This window comes from Prunus dulcis, chromosome 8, assembly GCF_902201215.1.
Source record: "Prunus dulcis chromosome 8, ALMONDv2, whole genome shotgun sequence".
NCBI lineage: Eukaryota > Viridiplantae > Streptophyta > Magnoliopsida > Rosales > Rosaceae > Prunus > Prunus dulcis.
This window is the reverse complement of record NC_047657.1, coordinates 4,539,088-4,554,844: the sequence shown is the minus strand read 5'-3', so window position 1 is coordinate 4,554,844 and position 15,757 is coordinate 4,539,088. Positions and strand designations below refer to the sequence as shown.

General features: G+C 35.4%; 1 protein-coding gene across 2 annotated transcripts; it reads right to left on the bottom strand.

Annotated features, from left to right (window-relative positions):
* Positions 1-619: 619 nt before the first annotated feature.
* LOC117638187 (uncharacterized aarF domain-containing protein kinase At1g71810, chloroplastic-like) lies at positions 620-12,926 on the bottom strand. Of its 2 annotated transcripts, XM_034373317.1 has the most exons (21): positions 12,374-12,926; positions 12,219-12,263; positions 12,042-12,080; positions 10,979-11,149; positions 10,708-10,860; positions 10,461-10,496; positions 9,139-9,182; positions 7,860-7,950; positions 7,433-7,474; positions 7,195-7,303; positions 6,578-6,692; positions 6,434-6,483; positions 6,224-6,302; positions 5,445-5,495; positions 4,876-5,017; positions 4,704-4,748; positions 4,429-4,524; positions 4,286-4,327; positions 3,163-3,345; positions 1,795-1,914; positions 620-908 (listed from the first exon to the last, which is right to left on the bottom strand). In XM_034373317.1, exons 1-21 carry the CDS (start codon positions 12,839-12,841, stop codon positions 804-806), a joined length of 2,226 nt encoding a protein of 741 aa, XP_034229208.1. In that variant the 5' UTR covers positions 12,842-12,926; the 3' UTR covers positions 620-803. The 2 variants fall into 2 exon arrangements, with proteins under 2 accessions (XP_034229208.1, XP_034229209.1); XM_034373318.1 differs by lacking the exons at positions 10,979-11,149; positions 12,042-12,080 and having other exon boundaries at positions 12,374-12,904.
* Between the last annotated feature and the right edge of the window lie 2,831 nt (positions 12,927-15,757).

Below are 15,757 nucleotides of genomic sequence, written 5' to 3'. Positions count from 1 at the left end.
TATACATTTGTAAAGGCTTTTTATAAGTGATAACTTTTACAGGATTGACTGATTTCATGGATTTCAAATAATTAAATGACACCTTGCAGATATGTTTTGACCAAACAAAGTTTAATGTCCTCTATACTCCAGAGAGATTATTGTGTATATGATACACAACATGGTTGTGTATATGATTAATATCATTTGTCCATTTGGTAGATATTTAGTTATATACTCATTCTTAGCACTAGTGATATAAATAAATAAAACTTTCCACTATTTAATTTCTAAAAACAAACTTTTTGAAAAAAAAAACCAAAAAATGACAGTTGGCCTTACTGAATTTAATTTTAATTATTAAATTACTTTGATACCTTATTTAGGGTTTTGAGTTTTTTTTTTTAATAAAGATTTTGGACTTAAGCTTGTTTTAAAAAATCGATGACAGTTTTGTAATTTATAGAAAGCTCAAAGCCTCTTTGTTATGTTGTAAATAGGCTTTGGATGTGTTTCTAAAGTCTATTGAATGTGGATTTTTTTTTTAAAATAATTTGGATCCCTATATTGAGTATAATAGTGAACCACCCAAACCATTTCCATACCTTTATAATTTCCTACATATATATATATATATATATATATATATATATATTTTGCTTTGAAAAATAATTTAGAATTAGTTTTAGCTAGACGAGAAAAGAAAGGAACCAATTGTAAGGCATGATCAATACAGCCAAGGAAAACCAGAAAGAAGACTGCACAAAATCTTGCTTCTTGTATAAGCTAGCAACTTTGATTGCTGTCGAAATTATATTTGGGTATCATAAAATGATCCTTCGGATCGTCCTTGCAGCAGCACGAGAAATTAATCTTCCTGTGAGATCGGCTGGCAGATTAAGTAACTGCTGCTGTGATTCTGGTGGGAGCTGCCAAAGTATGAACATATAAAGTTGTAATCAGCATAAATGCAAAATGCAGAATGCAGTCCAAACATTAACAAAGTACAAAGAACTAGTAATCAGAAAAGAAAGATAATTTGCACATTATAAAAAGTACAAGTGTATAAGGTTTAATCCTAGGTTTGATTCCCCCACAAAAAAAAAAAAAATTATATACTGATTGTGACAGAGAAAAGCTACAACCGGTAAAAAAACAAAAAATAACAATTGCATATGGACAATAGGCACAGAAGATGCTTGCCATATATTACAGAAAAAAGATGGTTCTTTCCCGACAGTGCATGCACCAAAACATCATCTAAGCAAACTTTTTAGCTCACAAGTCCCGACCCCATCTCAAGCACACCTCCTAGGCCCCTGCCCCCGCCCATTAAACCCCAAGTTTCAATCCTGGCTTCGCCACTGGTGATCAAAAGGTATAATCTGTTTCCCACACTGGTAGGAAACTTCTATAAGGACCACAAATTCCCACAAAATTCCCCAGTTCGTCTATGCAGAAGTGTCAACTTCTGACCAAAAGGTATAATCATCATTAAATTAATAAAAACATACATTGCTGGAAAATTTAAACAACTCTTCAACAACTGGACGACTAGTCAATTGCATAAATTAGGGCCAAATTCCTAGTCAAACCTATTCTGTGAAGACTACTCAGTTAATGCCACGAAATAACAACCATACCTTCTAGGAACGCTGTCATAACCTTTTAAATCTGAAATCTTGAAGAGAAGTGAATGGCCATATGGATCCAAACACTACAGTTTTGGAAATCCAAAGCTACCAAGTACTCATTCCAGAACTAGCATGCCAAAATATGTAATTGATAATGTTCAAACATAAATGCGATCCTTACCTCAGAAATAACAGAAAGGATAGGTAGAATGTCTTGAATGGATGCAAGCTGATTGAATACTAATGATGCTTCCTCCAAGTTCATTTGTTGATTATTGTATGGGATATCCTCTTTAATTACCTTCAAGGCCAAAGTTGAGAATTATCAGTAAATAGAAACATTAAGATTACACACAATCTGAAAAAGTTATATCCTTCACTACAATGTGTACGTGACAATTAATAACAAAACATAATACTCACACTATAAAATGAAATTATTGCAACAAACTCGCCTATACCATAGAACACTTCAAGTCTCAAATGCAAGATAACTTTCTGATCATAGAAAACTAGGTGTCATCTTCAAATGTGATCTTCCATTTAATGAGGTTCCAATTCACAAATGGGTGGTTCTAGTAATCTTCCCCTTATTTGTAAAATTTTTAATGCAAATTTACCCTTAACAAAACAAAATGAAGAGCAAACAATTTATATAGAAAAAGATAAAGGACTTTCCAGCTGCCATTCCTCTATACACTCCTGGCACCTCTATCAATGGTGCTGGAGGCAACAACCCCTCTGCATCCTCTAGCTTTCTGTGGCCAGGCCATTTTTTTTAATGCCAAAAAATTAGGGGTAAAACAGTAACTTCATTACATGTATCCATTTAAAGGGAACTAACTGAGAAAATATGGGTGGTCCAAACTCTACATAGAACCATCACCTTATTTATAACTGTCCTCATCAAAAAAATTAAGAGGAAGAATGACTTTTTCAAAATGCAAAATTAAGCTTTCAAAGTGTTTAGTGTTCATGAACATGCAACTTGTCTTGCAAATACTTTCTCCATCTTTTCCAATCCAAAAAACTACTCTTCTTTATCACAGGGATATCATCTCAGAGAATATTATTATTATAATTATTGAAATCATTTGAATGGCCACAACATTCACATTTGCGCAAAGCATATAAAGCCAAAGACTTTAAAGAAAAATAAAAACAAAACCTAAGCACCAATCAATGCACTTCCAATACTCAAAATTATACCTGTCAATATATATATTTTTGCAGTTTGTCACAGAAGAAAACTGCTTTGAAAACAAAAGAAACCATTGGTCCAAAAAAAGGAAAAAAGTGTCGCTAAATTCATTCAGATGAAAACAGAGATATACCAACCTAGACTCAACATACTTGCCAGTCATAGTTCTAAACTACCATGAGAAGGTTCACAGGAAAAGCCTAAGCCATACCACAACCAGAAAATCAAGCCCTTTATTTAGCCCTTTCAAAGAAATATTATGTGCATTTAGCCCTTTCGTCTTTCCCTCCCTTTATTCTTTCCCACTGATATTATTCATCACTACGCCAAACAAGCTTAAACTCTTACTGCTTTGGAGTTTTCAATTCCTTGAAGCCCTGACAGTAACAGCAGAAGGCGATGTAGTGTTCTTAAGTTGATTTTGTCTTCATTAGTCATTGTTGAGAATGAAAAAGTAGAAGTGAATGGTATGCTTGCAGTTGCCAGAGTAGTAATAGAATCCAAGGTTGCCAGCCCAAGTGCATCCAATCCCTGAGTTCAATTGAGGAATCAAATAGAAAAGAAATACCAAAAACAATAATAAGAAGAGCAAGAATAATAAGTACAATAATAACTACAATAACCGCATGCCCAAGGCATTTTGACAAATTCAACCATATCTCTGATGCCATATGCGAAACTCAGGGATTACAATGATGAAATAGTTTATCTCTTTCATCAAGGCCAATCATTTAATTGTTGCAGGGGAATTAAACATGTGTCATAGGATGGGCAACAGATACGTCTTAGTTTGTGTAAACTGCAATCATTCAGCCATTTTCAAATTTTGAAATCCAGTGGACCTTGACAGGGAACATGTGATACACGTTTTTAATTCACAATCCAGATGTTGGGTTATAACTGTGTAACAATAGAGATCTATTCTATGAAGTCCATGCGTTAATATATCATTGAAGACTCATTTTACCCCTAACATTCTAAGTGGTTTTATGCCGCACTGTAAAGGCATATTAAATTGAACACTGTATTAACTTATAAGTTGAAATTTGATAGTCCCCGACAAACAATAATCTTCTGTAGAACAAACTTCGCTCCGTGTAAATAATTAACAATTCCATCTCTTATAGTCTTAAGATTTTTTTTTTCTCATCAGAAAAATATATTTACGGGGAAACTAGTAATTCTATTATTTAATACATTTTATCCATCAAGGTTCAATTCTGTTTTTATTTTTAATGAATTAGTTGGGGGGAAACCCCAACACACAGTAACTACTTAAGGTTCAATTATTAACGGCTCTAATGTAAAGGTAAAACCTTCCAAACAAAACAAAATATGTTTCAGATATTAAAAAATACAGACTGCAGTTACATTTCTGTTATGTTGGTTAATTAAAATTGTACTTTTCTACTATCACCATTCCTAATATGGGTTATAACTAAAATAACAAGCATAAGCACAATGATTCTACCTTCGCAAATTCTTGAAGAAGTATATCCCTCACAAATGCACCCTGAAATGACATTACAAATAAAGTAAGATTTGACATTGATTTTATGATCTGGCTGCCCAGATTGAAGATGAAAAGGAAATAAGACACATGCAAATTCTTACCTTCTCTGCCAACATAAAAGAAAGGATTTGCTTGATAACTACCCTCTCATCTTCTTGTTTTCTTAATAAAGCCTTCTCTGTTCTGGCACGGAGGGCCTGCCACAAAAGAGTAATTAAAATTAATTCAATGACAACAACTGTACCGAAATTCGAGATAACTAAGATGTTAGTGTGAACTAAAAATGCATCATGTATCTAACTCACATTCCATTATAAATACATGTTTCACAAGAAAAAGACCAGAGGACACGCATCAAGAAAGAAATAGTTATTACCTCTGAAAGTAGAGACTCTAGACGATCAATTTTGAAAATGCCTTCCTGATAAGACATCATCTAGGAATCAAGATTGTGGTATGATGAAGAATATACAATGAGCGAAAAAATAGAAAGAAACAGTACTACTCCTCATATAGAAAAAATTTTAAAAATTGTATTGGAGCTTTACCTCATAAAGAAGGGCATGCAGGGAAGACTTGAGCTCTGGTGAGCTATCAGTTAGTACTTTTCTAGCAATCCATGGGTACGTACTACCTAAAACTTTGTAATCTGGGTTGGTGCCGATGGCGACGCCTTCCAATACAGCAAGGCTTAGAACCATAAACAAACATATTAGAAGACAACAGATAGCACAAGTATTTAACATTTGGCAGAAACTAAATTGATGGAAAGTTCTAAGAATTTTCAGATTTAACATTAGATGATGCTAGACTAATTGTCTTCGTAGATAAATTGTCTCGTGGAAAGTCTAGAGATGTGCAGTGTTGGTTTCTATATGTATTGTTTGGTTGGAAAGACATAACTTCTTTGATGATAAGGTTAAGTAAGCAGAAGTAAGTGGATTTCATTTGTGACGGAATTAGTTTTTTACATTCTCTTTGGGTGTCATTATCAGAGGACTAACCAGGTAATAAATATTATTTAACAAATTGAGAAGCTATATACGAATAAACAAAATATCAAAAATAAATAACAGTACATGAGGTCCATTTTATATTTTTGGAAACACAAAACTACCTTCGAATGACAAGAGAAAAATAAGAAGGTATACGGAATTTGAACTTGTACCTGCAACAAACAAAGAAAATATCAGACAATTCATTGATGAACAATTATATATAAAGCTCAAGAGAGTGAACATGTCAACTTCAATATAGCAGTACATACTTCCAATCTTCAGGAAATGTGAACGAGAAGTGAAAACATATGCACACTTTCCATGTGGAAAAAGTTAAAATGCAAATAATCAAGTGGTTTGATATAAGACAGATTTCTTGGATATCAAAAGAAGAGAAATAGACGACACAATGTTCAACGTGACCTGGCACAACAGTGACTGCACCAATAATATGAGAGAAATTCCACGAAGACAATTATTACAAAAATTGCTTTATAAGTTCAATTTAAACTTACATTTTTCATACATTGAAAACCCCTAAAAAAGCTGTGTCTTCATCCTAGTGTGGGTGAAAAGCAACAGTCTTATGGACTTGGGAGGACTTTGTTTCCCAAGAAGCGAAGGAAAAATATGAGGAAGATGATAATGATGATAACGACGAGGATGAAGATGTGGATGCCACTGAAATTGATTTTTCATTTAATGTTGTGGATGAGGGAATATAAGTCATGAAATTGTGAAATCAATGGCCTAAAAATATATGATGAATCCACACAAGCTCTAGCATTGGCAACCTTAAAATGTTAACTGAGAAACAAAGGATGGCGGCACATTAAAGTTTGCAAATTTATAAATCTTATCTTCCAAGTGGATCAAAATGAAACAGGAAACACCTTACATGGTGGTTCCTAAATCTCCTAAGAGGTCTCCAAAGCTAATATTTCGCACTCCTTTGGCAACAGCATTCTGAAAGACACCTACAGACACAAACAATGCTGGTGGCATCAGACCAGTTCATGGAGCCCTTCCACAGAAAGAAGTCCCGACTTTTAATTACAAGACATCAGACAAACTAAGTCCTTAGGTTCATGTAAACACAAAGAGGAACCTGTTAAAGCCTTTGTAACAGCTTCCTTGTCTGCAGTTGGTGGAATAAGCCTGCAGAGTTTGTAAAAGCATTAACAAAATAACTTCCAGCAATGTCAATTAACATAACCTGTGCATCAACTGAAAGAAATGGAAAACATAATACCCAAGAGTAACAAAGTCCTTAGCCAAAGCACCAAAATCACGGTTTACAAGATGGAGGCAAGCTTCAATGAATCCATTGCGGAGTTCTTGTTTAAATTCACCCATCATACCAAAATCTGATTGTGGAACCATGTAAGTTAATAGAGGTTAATAAAATAAATCAACACATTAATTGGAATTCAACCCATTAAGCAGCAAAGAGTAAATTTATCTCCATCGTGTCTTTGTGGCGTCTTTTCTTTCTTACCTTGAACTATGTAAATCTTTGTTCACAGTCAAATTTGAACAGTCCACCAGTTCCAATTTGGATATAAATATCTATACAAATCTTTGTTCAACGCCGCTTCTATTTAATATCTAGATGGGCCTATTTTTAATAAACCTCATTACTTGAAACTTTATATTTTGGCAATCTTGCTCTAATTCCCTTATTCTGTTGTATTTTTTTGGTGGCTTTCTTTTGTTTTTCAGACACATTCGTTTCGTACACTGTCCTTCATAAGTTATTCTCTAAAATCACCATAGCAACTAGCATTTATTATCCCTCAACCACACATTCACATATGTTATGCACAAACAAAATGTAAAGTTAACCTCACACGTGAGCAAGCCTAGTACCTAAATAGGCAAGTTTCCCATCATATGTACGAAGAAGGTTTCCAGGGTGTGGATCTGCATGATAGAATCCATATTCCAGAAGTTGATTGAATGAGCAGTAAGTCCCAACCTATTCAGCACCAAGAAGCAGGCATTTTATTAAGCTCTTCGGCAAGGTAAAAATTAAACATAAAAAGTAAAGACTTCAACAGGTCGATTTTTGAGGAATGGTGAAACTGAAATTAGTTTAGCGCATGACCTCAACCATGTAAAGATCATTTACTTCTGACAGCTTCTGCCCCTAGAATACAAGTAAACAGAGAAAATATAAGCAGAAACATACAGACATACTAAACGGCACATAAAAATACATCTTTAAGAAAAGTAATTTCTATTTCCTAGTACTTAAGTCATATATATCCACATATATCCACCACTTTCAATTCTTATGATTTAAGTGCGCAACAAATTACAAACAAAATTTTAATCTTGTTTAGTTGCAATATCTCATACACCTTTCAATTCTATCTTGGGTCCAATTGGAATTCTGATTATCACATTTGTGCACTCCAATTAAATGTGATAATTAAAGGAGAATGGTCAGGAAGCCACTGGAAGTTGTTCTTTATAGAGCTGGTCCCATAGCATGTTATAAACAAAACCAAGACAAACGCAATAGCAAATACCTCCACCCATTCCATCACAAGCACCCTACGAGTTGTGTAATCCAGATACATTTCTGGAACCAAAACATCAGGTATACCACCATATAGCTTTCTGATCAAGCGCAGAGGACCACAGTTAGAACATTAATTTTGTAATCAAGCTCAATGTGAAACATACACCTCATAACAATTGGAAAAGGATATAAAGTTTCAATGACATGAAAGAAAACGGGAGGTGATACATTGAAATTTTATGATAATACAGTGCCCTATAGGCAGAAAGCGTGTCAAACTATGGTAAGGTCAAAGTCAAAGAATGTTACTGCAAATGAAACAAGTTGTCATCTTTAAAAGTCAAAGGATTTTGCTTTTCAAATTGAAGCTTTTAGTTGATCACGAGGCAATTCAAAGTAACTTCCTTGCATGGTGTGTAAAGTAAACATTGCCAGAGACTGAAAAGGGGTACCTTCCATTAGGTAACTAATAAACTTAGGCCTTCAATGAAATAAAATAGAAAGCTTCATTTATGTAAGGAAAAGCAAGAGAATCTTATTGGGGAGAGAGAGAGAGAGAGAGAGATGACAAATAGGCTATAATTTGACATGTGAGGTAGTATAAATTTAAGATTGATCTCTGAGTCCCATCTACCCAAGTACCAAGTGTTTAGGATCTCCCACCATGTAAGAATATAGCAGAAGAACCAACTCTGATACCAAAACTGATGTAGTAGAAGAATGAGTTAAAGGAATATAAGAGAGATCCAGACTCACTCAAGCCTATGGAATCCCACCAAATGTTTACTGGAATCACTACAATAGAAATTAGAAAAATTACGGAATCGCACCAGCCTTGGACTCACTCCGAGTCAACCCAAACTTTTCAAACGAACAGGAAATCACAAGAACTTTCACTAACTTTTACTAAAGCTTGCTAAGTGCCCCTTTTATAGGCTCATTGGTACATAAATCTGAAAAAAGCCGCATTAATACACTTTGAAATTCTAAGAACATAATCTATCACACTTAATACACTAATCATGTGACGTCAATGAACCTCAAATGTATGTGTAAATTGCATTTATTACACAAAAATTCTAAAAACATAATCTATCCCACCTACTACACTAATCATGTGAATTCAATGAACCTCAAATGTATGTGTAAATTGCACTTATCACACAAAAGAGTACCCATAATTATATGCTTGTTCTTGGATGGGCTTTATTTATTATCCTTAGAACTTAGTTCCTACAACACTATCAATCATTAAGATTACGTAAGTTTTGAATCCCTCCACTTACCTGAATTTGAGACCATTATTTGCTTCTGTCCTGTAGTCCATCTCCTGCATTCAATGTGATTTACCTGTATTCAATTTGAAGTTCTAAGAATAAACCTTATACAACCAAAAAGGATATCTTAGATAACAGAAAGATGTTCAGGGAATTAAAAAAAGGAAAGGAAATGTGAGCAAGTAGGCATAATAACACATGACAAACAAAGTATCACATTCAAGGGATGCTGCTGAAAATTTCGGTGCAGTTCAGACAAATTTTTCACATGATGCAAATTTGTCCATTCATGCTAATAATGTCACTGCAGCATGTTTCTGGCAAGAGTATATTTGTAGTTGAATCGTGAGTTTTGAAGATGTTATGAGCATAAAAATAATGCCTATCTTCTTTTCAAAATGATGATAATAATAATAATAATAATGCTTAACCCACATTCCAACAGCTTAAGCTTTTGAAACAATGGTAAACTCAAATATCATGTCTGAGAGCATCCACAATGATGCTCTCTATTTCTTAGCTAAAATTTAGCTGAAAATATAAGAAAGCTATTTTAGGAGCTCTCTAAAAAATTTCAACTCCAACCATACTCCCTAATTTGGAGAGTCATAAATGCTATAACTCTTTTTTGATTGGTCCATCTGTATTAAAAAATAAAATAAAAAATAGTTAGCATTAAATAAAAGTTTGAAATACTCATTAAATAAAGCAGCATTAAATTATAGGGAGCCACTAGGAGTCCTTTCTCTCTCCTCAGATTTAGGAGCTCCTAGAGGACTCCCTATTTTAGGAGGTGGATAGGGAGCATGGTTGGAGTTACATTTTTATGATTCCACCCTAAAATTTGTCTAAGGAGGTGGTTTAGGGAGCCCATTGTGGATGCTCTGAGTGCAACATCCTGAGTTCACATCGATAAAACTGCAATCTCGCAATTTACACTGAGTTCCACATTTTGGGCCCTCTAGAGGTGAGAGAGACCCTCAAGTGATAGGGGCGTTAGAATATAAAAATAACACGTGGTCCACATTCTAATTGTCATAGTTTGAAAATATTAATTTGCCACATTCTAACAGTTAATCTTTAGGAAATAGTGGTAAACCAAGAAAAGTTATCCAAAGACATCCATTATTTGTGTATGCTATAGTCACTTCAATGAGAAAGCATATAAACAAAAACAAAGAGGAAAAACGAAAATAAAAATACTTGTTCGGTATCTGGTTGCTAGTATACTTTATTTTTCTTTTTCATATCTTTTGATCAGATGTCAACAGTGATAACATATACTTTGAAACATCAAAGTCCATAAGGTGCATAAAGGGATAAATACATACCCGAAAGAGACTTGATGCCCATTCATCAACAACTGCCTGCATGTGAAGGTCATAAAAATCAAAAAGGCATAAAAGAACAATATAAAGAAAAAATATGCACATACACAGAGCGACCATACATTGATAAGTACTAATGTTTCTCATAGACATACCTCATAGAATAACTCTGGGATGGGTGCATAAATTTTCTTCTCATTCACACTAACTAGAGGGTGATGCAATACTAAGTTACATGCTGCAACATTACCTGAAGATCAGTGTTTAATTTTCTTATTCTCCTAAGTAGACCTGCTAGGGAACGCAAGATCAATATGTCTAAGGAAATAGCGGCTTGTACTCCGGGCCTTTGCACTTTGACTGCAACAACCTGTCCTGTACGACGAAGCCTAGCTTGATAAACCTAACATCACAGAGAGAGAGAGAGAGAGAGAGAGAGAGATGAATTTGGACCGTCAAGATAAAAAAGGATGCCGAAAGTTAAGTTACATGGTCATGAACAAAGCATAAACAAATAAGACCTGTCCAAGGGAAGCCGCAGCTACAGGTTCGAGTGAGATCTCTGAAAAAAGCTCTTCTATTGGTAAACCTAGTTCTTGTTCTATTGTATTTATAGCAACTTCTGTAGAAAATGGAGATATTCGATCTTGCAACAGTGAGAGCTCATCCAAATATGATGGTGGTATCAAGTCCTTAAAAAGGAAAAAGAAAAAATTAATAGGATAACCAAAGCAACGGCTGAGGTAGACCCAGAAATCTTACATTTTGGAAAAGAACAAACTAAATTTTATGACTATCTTTTACCAATAGAACAAGAACTAGGTTATCTCCAAAAATATCCAAAAATACACATGAAGCCTTGAAAACATTAATTTTGGGAAAGTGCACTATATAAATTAAAAAGTGAGGGCAGAACATCCCAACGCATATATGTAACTCTGCACTGCTGCATGTCATGAATATGTAGAGTTATTGAACCAAGGTAAGAAGACAACTTCAAAAAAAAAAAAAAAACCACTTCCAATATAATACATCAAATGCAAAACTTCATAATCTTTTATATTTATCTTGTGCCTCCATTATTAGTACTAGCCAAACTCGTAAGCTGGATCTAAATTCAGACTTTCGATGAAACAATTCCACATAATTTTAAACATGATGTCAATAATATCAACTGCACTGCCTGCCTACCTGTATTGTGTTGCAAAGCCCCTATATCTTTCACTAGTACATTAATGCAGAAGAAGTGAAAACAAGAACAAAAATTCCAGAATTCACTAAAAACAGATAAAAAGGGAGAAGGCCCCTCCTAATTGAATAAAAATTCCACCAGGAATGACTAATGACTAATGAGCACTAGTCAGACTCTTACACAAGCAATAGCCAAAAGTGTGGACAGACATTATAGTACATGCACGGAATGCTTTCTGCATAAAAAAGGAAATGTAGTTTGGGACTATCAATACCCAACTAGAGAAATATGCACAAACCATCATATTTTGATGACTGAAATGTCTAAAACCTTTAATTTCTTTTTTTCTTTTTTAAGGAAGAGCACGCTTTAATCAGAAAGATTCAACTTACAGGTCGAGATGAGATGGCCTGAGCAATTTTGATATATGCCTATAAGATTGAAAAAAATAATAATAATAAGAATTAACTAACAACTAGCTTAAGCACAAAACAATAATACAAATAATCAACAATTGTAAGCAATTCAATAATGAAATGCATAAAAAGAGAGAAACAAGCATAACGCACCGGTCCAAGTTCCAGCAGTACTTGCCGAAGCTCTGCAGCTCTGACCTGCAAGCAAACGTATAAATCAACCATTTCCATTGCATACTATTAAAAATTAATAAATACCCAAAAGTTTCGCAATTTCATTTCAGAACAGAGCAGAATTAAAGATTGACCTCGAACATTTGGTCAGAGCGCTCCATTAGGTTATCAATGTAGCGAAACGCGAACCACTTTCCAAAGGTGAGACCAGTCTGGAAGAGCCGGCGAAGAAGAATCAGCGGCCTCCGCCTGTAAATGGCGCCAATTTTGGAGATGTCATAGTCTTCTATGGAGTTGGCATCGGAGTTACTGAGCTCGAAGAGGTAGCCCGACTTATTCGTGAAGGCGTCGACTTCGACGAGGTCGTTTCCGGCGGCGCATCGGAAAAGAGAGCGGCGACGACGAGGACGGGGGCGAGGGGAGGAGGAGGAAGAGAATAATCGGAGGTGTATGGGTGTGGTAGTGGAAAGGTAGGAGGAGGAGAGAGGAGGTGAGGGAAGGCGAAGAAGCATTGTTTTTTGGAGGGGAAGTGAAGAAGTGAAGGAGAAATGTGAGTTTGGGAATTGGAATTTGAAAGGAGGTGTTTGTTGAATTTCAACCATTCATGTCATGCAAGTAATGCTCATGCTTTGTGTATGAACGAATGTTGAGTGTTGTTGTCTCGTCTCCAAGTGAACGTTGCATTTGCGTGGCCGTTTTGGTTTTTTGGATGAGGGTCTTTTTGTGGTCCATAACCCATAATCTCAAAACTCTCTAAGAGAAAAACAAAAAGGGGTGTATTCAACTAAGACTTTAAAAGAGTTCAAAAATTTAGGTGTATTTAATTAAGATTTTAACCTTTCGTTTGAACGAGGGAAAATAACTCAAAATTGAGCTAAAAGTCAGAAATTGAAGAGGAGAAATTGACATTCCCTTGTTTAGTAACTTAAGTGTAGAATTTATTAAATGATAAGGAAAAAAACTGTGGAAATTGGGACATCAAATTCCCAAGTTTAATATCCACCAATATAGGTGTCATTCCACAATTTTTATGGTGCCATTTACAAAATTCCGTCATTTACAAAATTGACATACATAAATCCAAACACTGAAATATTTGCTAGAAATTGAAATGATGGAAATCTAAATTCTTTCATTTTAGAATTCCATATAATTTTCAATAACTTCATCCAAACAAAGGAGTTTGTAAAATTTAGTTGTATTCAATTTTTAAAAAATACATCGAAATCTAGGTGTATTCAAAAAGTTATTTATTTTGAAGGAATTAATGATTTGCCCAATTTCATTAGAATTTAAAGTGGTAAGTATAAATAGAAAAGGCCTTGACAAATCTTATATCAACCCTAGAAATTTTGAACATGCTTTCCAAAACATGCGTTTTTGTAAAATGGAGGTAAAAAAAAATTTCTTTTTTTCTACGCTTTCATATTTGTATTATCTTTTGATACCCTATCGTATGGTTGATAGTCTTTGAATAGTTGTTGTCTCTGTACATATATCCATGTACAGAAGCATCCCAATTATTTTTTCTACTTTTCCTTCTTCTGTTTTTATGTTTTTATTTTTTTATTTTGGTCGTGAATAACCATGGCTTCGTTTTCTGCATAGTACATATATGATGGCAAACCATGGCTAGATATATAGATTACTAATTACGAACTAGGTATATATATATATATATATAGAGAGAGAGAGAGAGAGAGAGCTAGGTGTACATATATATATAGAGAGAGAGAGAGAAAGCAAACCATGGCGTCGTTTTCTGTACATTATTTCATATAGCAAGCAAACCTTTTTACTTTCTTTTTTTTTTTGGTTATGCCTTTTCCATCTTTATTTATTTGTTAGTTGTTGTTATTCGGTATTTGTTTTTATGTACAATATATATATATATATATGATAGCAACAAATATATATAATATTTGACCTTCTTTATCAATCTACAATGTGTGTATATATATAGTAATAACCCAAAACAAAAAAATCTTAATTAATTAGTAATTTATTTTGAAAAAAGACAATTTTGCCCTCGGAATATTTTATTGAGAAAAAGTTGACTTTTTGACCAAAAAGGAATTTGACAATTTCACTTGTGCCATTGCGTAGAGCACGACGAAACGAGTCCGTAGACACGGAGTGGGCCCGAATCGGAGTTGTAACGAGAGAGTTATGGTCAAAAGAGTCCCAGTGGCACAACCGTAAATATTTTGAAGTTGGATTTATAAAAACAGCTAAGCCTTTCTCTCTCCTCGCGCCGACCTCCCTCTCTCGTGCGTCCGTCCCCTTCTCTCCTTCGTATCTTCGGCCACCGGCCACGGCTGTGGACGGGGCCGGTACAAAATAACCGGGACGAGACGGGGCCGGTACAAAATGACCGAGACGACTTCCTCTTCCTACCCCAGCCACCTCCCGCCGCCAGCCGCCGCGGATTCACAGGAATTTGGAGAAGAAGCGGCCGACGTCGTCCAAACTTCAAAGTCGTCGATCTCCCTCCTCCGGCCACCATTTCCGTCGACCCAGGTATGGATTTTGAACCTCTCGAGCTGCTCTAGCTGCCTGTTGGGCAGGAATTGATCGATTCTTAGTGTAGCTATTGGATTTTTGAGCTTGAAGTTTCGGCCGATTTTCGGCCTCCGTGATCGGCCACTTCCGGTCAGTTTTTGGGGTAGGTCCAAGAACAAAAGTGACTCCAAATATGGTGTTTTACCTAGGGTAGGAGTTTGGAGCCGTGGTTTGAAGTTTTTCCGATGAGGTGAAATCGCTTTGGACACCCATCTCTACCGGCACGTGCTGCGGTGCGTGGGTGAGGGTAGTGCAGTGGCACTATGTCTTGTTACGATCCTTAGGTTGTCACGAGCGCGTAAGATTTTGCGGATCTCAATTTGGATACTGTTTAAGCCCCGAACGGATTTTCCATATTGTGCGATTTCCGGATTCAATACTGTTGAGTCGTTGGATCGCTCTCAATTTCAGATATGTTGTTTTAGATAATTTCAGAATCTTGTAGGATTCGACGGATTGTGAATCGGTGTCCCGGATACTCTGAAATCGCGAACCCTTGGGCTAGGGTTTAGAAATTTTACGATTATACGATCGTGATCAATCCGATCGTTAGTTTCAGACCAGACTTGCAAGACATGGTTCCTTAAATGTGAGGAACTTAAAGGAACTCTCAGAGTGGTAATTGGAGGTCGTGGACCCCACGGGGTTCCGTATCGACCAATATGGAAGTTTATCGCTTAGTGAAGTCTCGGGTTTTTTTTTTCAGACAGTTCTAAATATCTGCAATGCTAAAGTTGGCATAAGAAAGACTTTAAGTTAGCGCACGTATTTCTAGGAGTCGGGGGTCAGGGTTTTACTTAAAAACTTATACCGAGCAGTTTTATTAATTAAATATTCATGATGGTTTAACCAGGCACCCGGGACCAAGCAGACCCGCAGAAGAGACCTTCAGAAGGTCTAGCTAGCTCGGATCAGGAGTGAGTGGACTTTTCTTTTTATAAATAATTTTTATAAAT

Coding starts and splice junctions, on each gene's coding strand:
- LOC117638187 (XM_034373317.1), bottom strand. CDS start 12,841: ATGGTTGAAATTCAACAAACACCTCCTTTCAAATTCCAATTCCCAAAC. Junction 9,183..10,460: donor GGGCATCAAGTCTCTTTCGG/GTATGTATTTAT, acceptor CATTGAATGCAG/GAGATGGACTACAGGACAGA. Junction 7,304..7,432: donor ATGATCTTTACATGGTTGAG/GTCATGCGCTAA, acceptor GGTGCTGAATAG/GTTGGGACTTACTGCTCATT.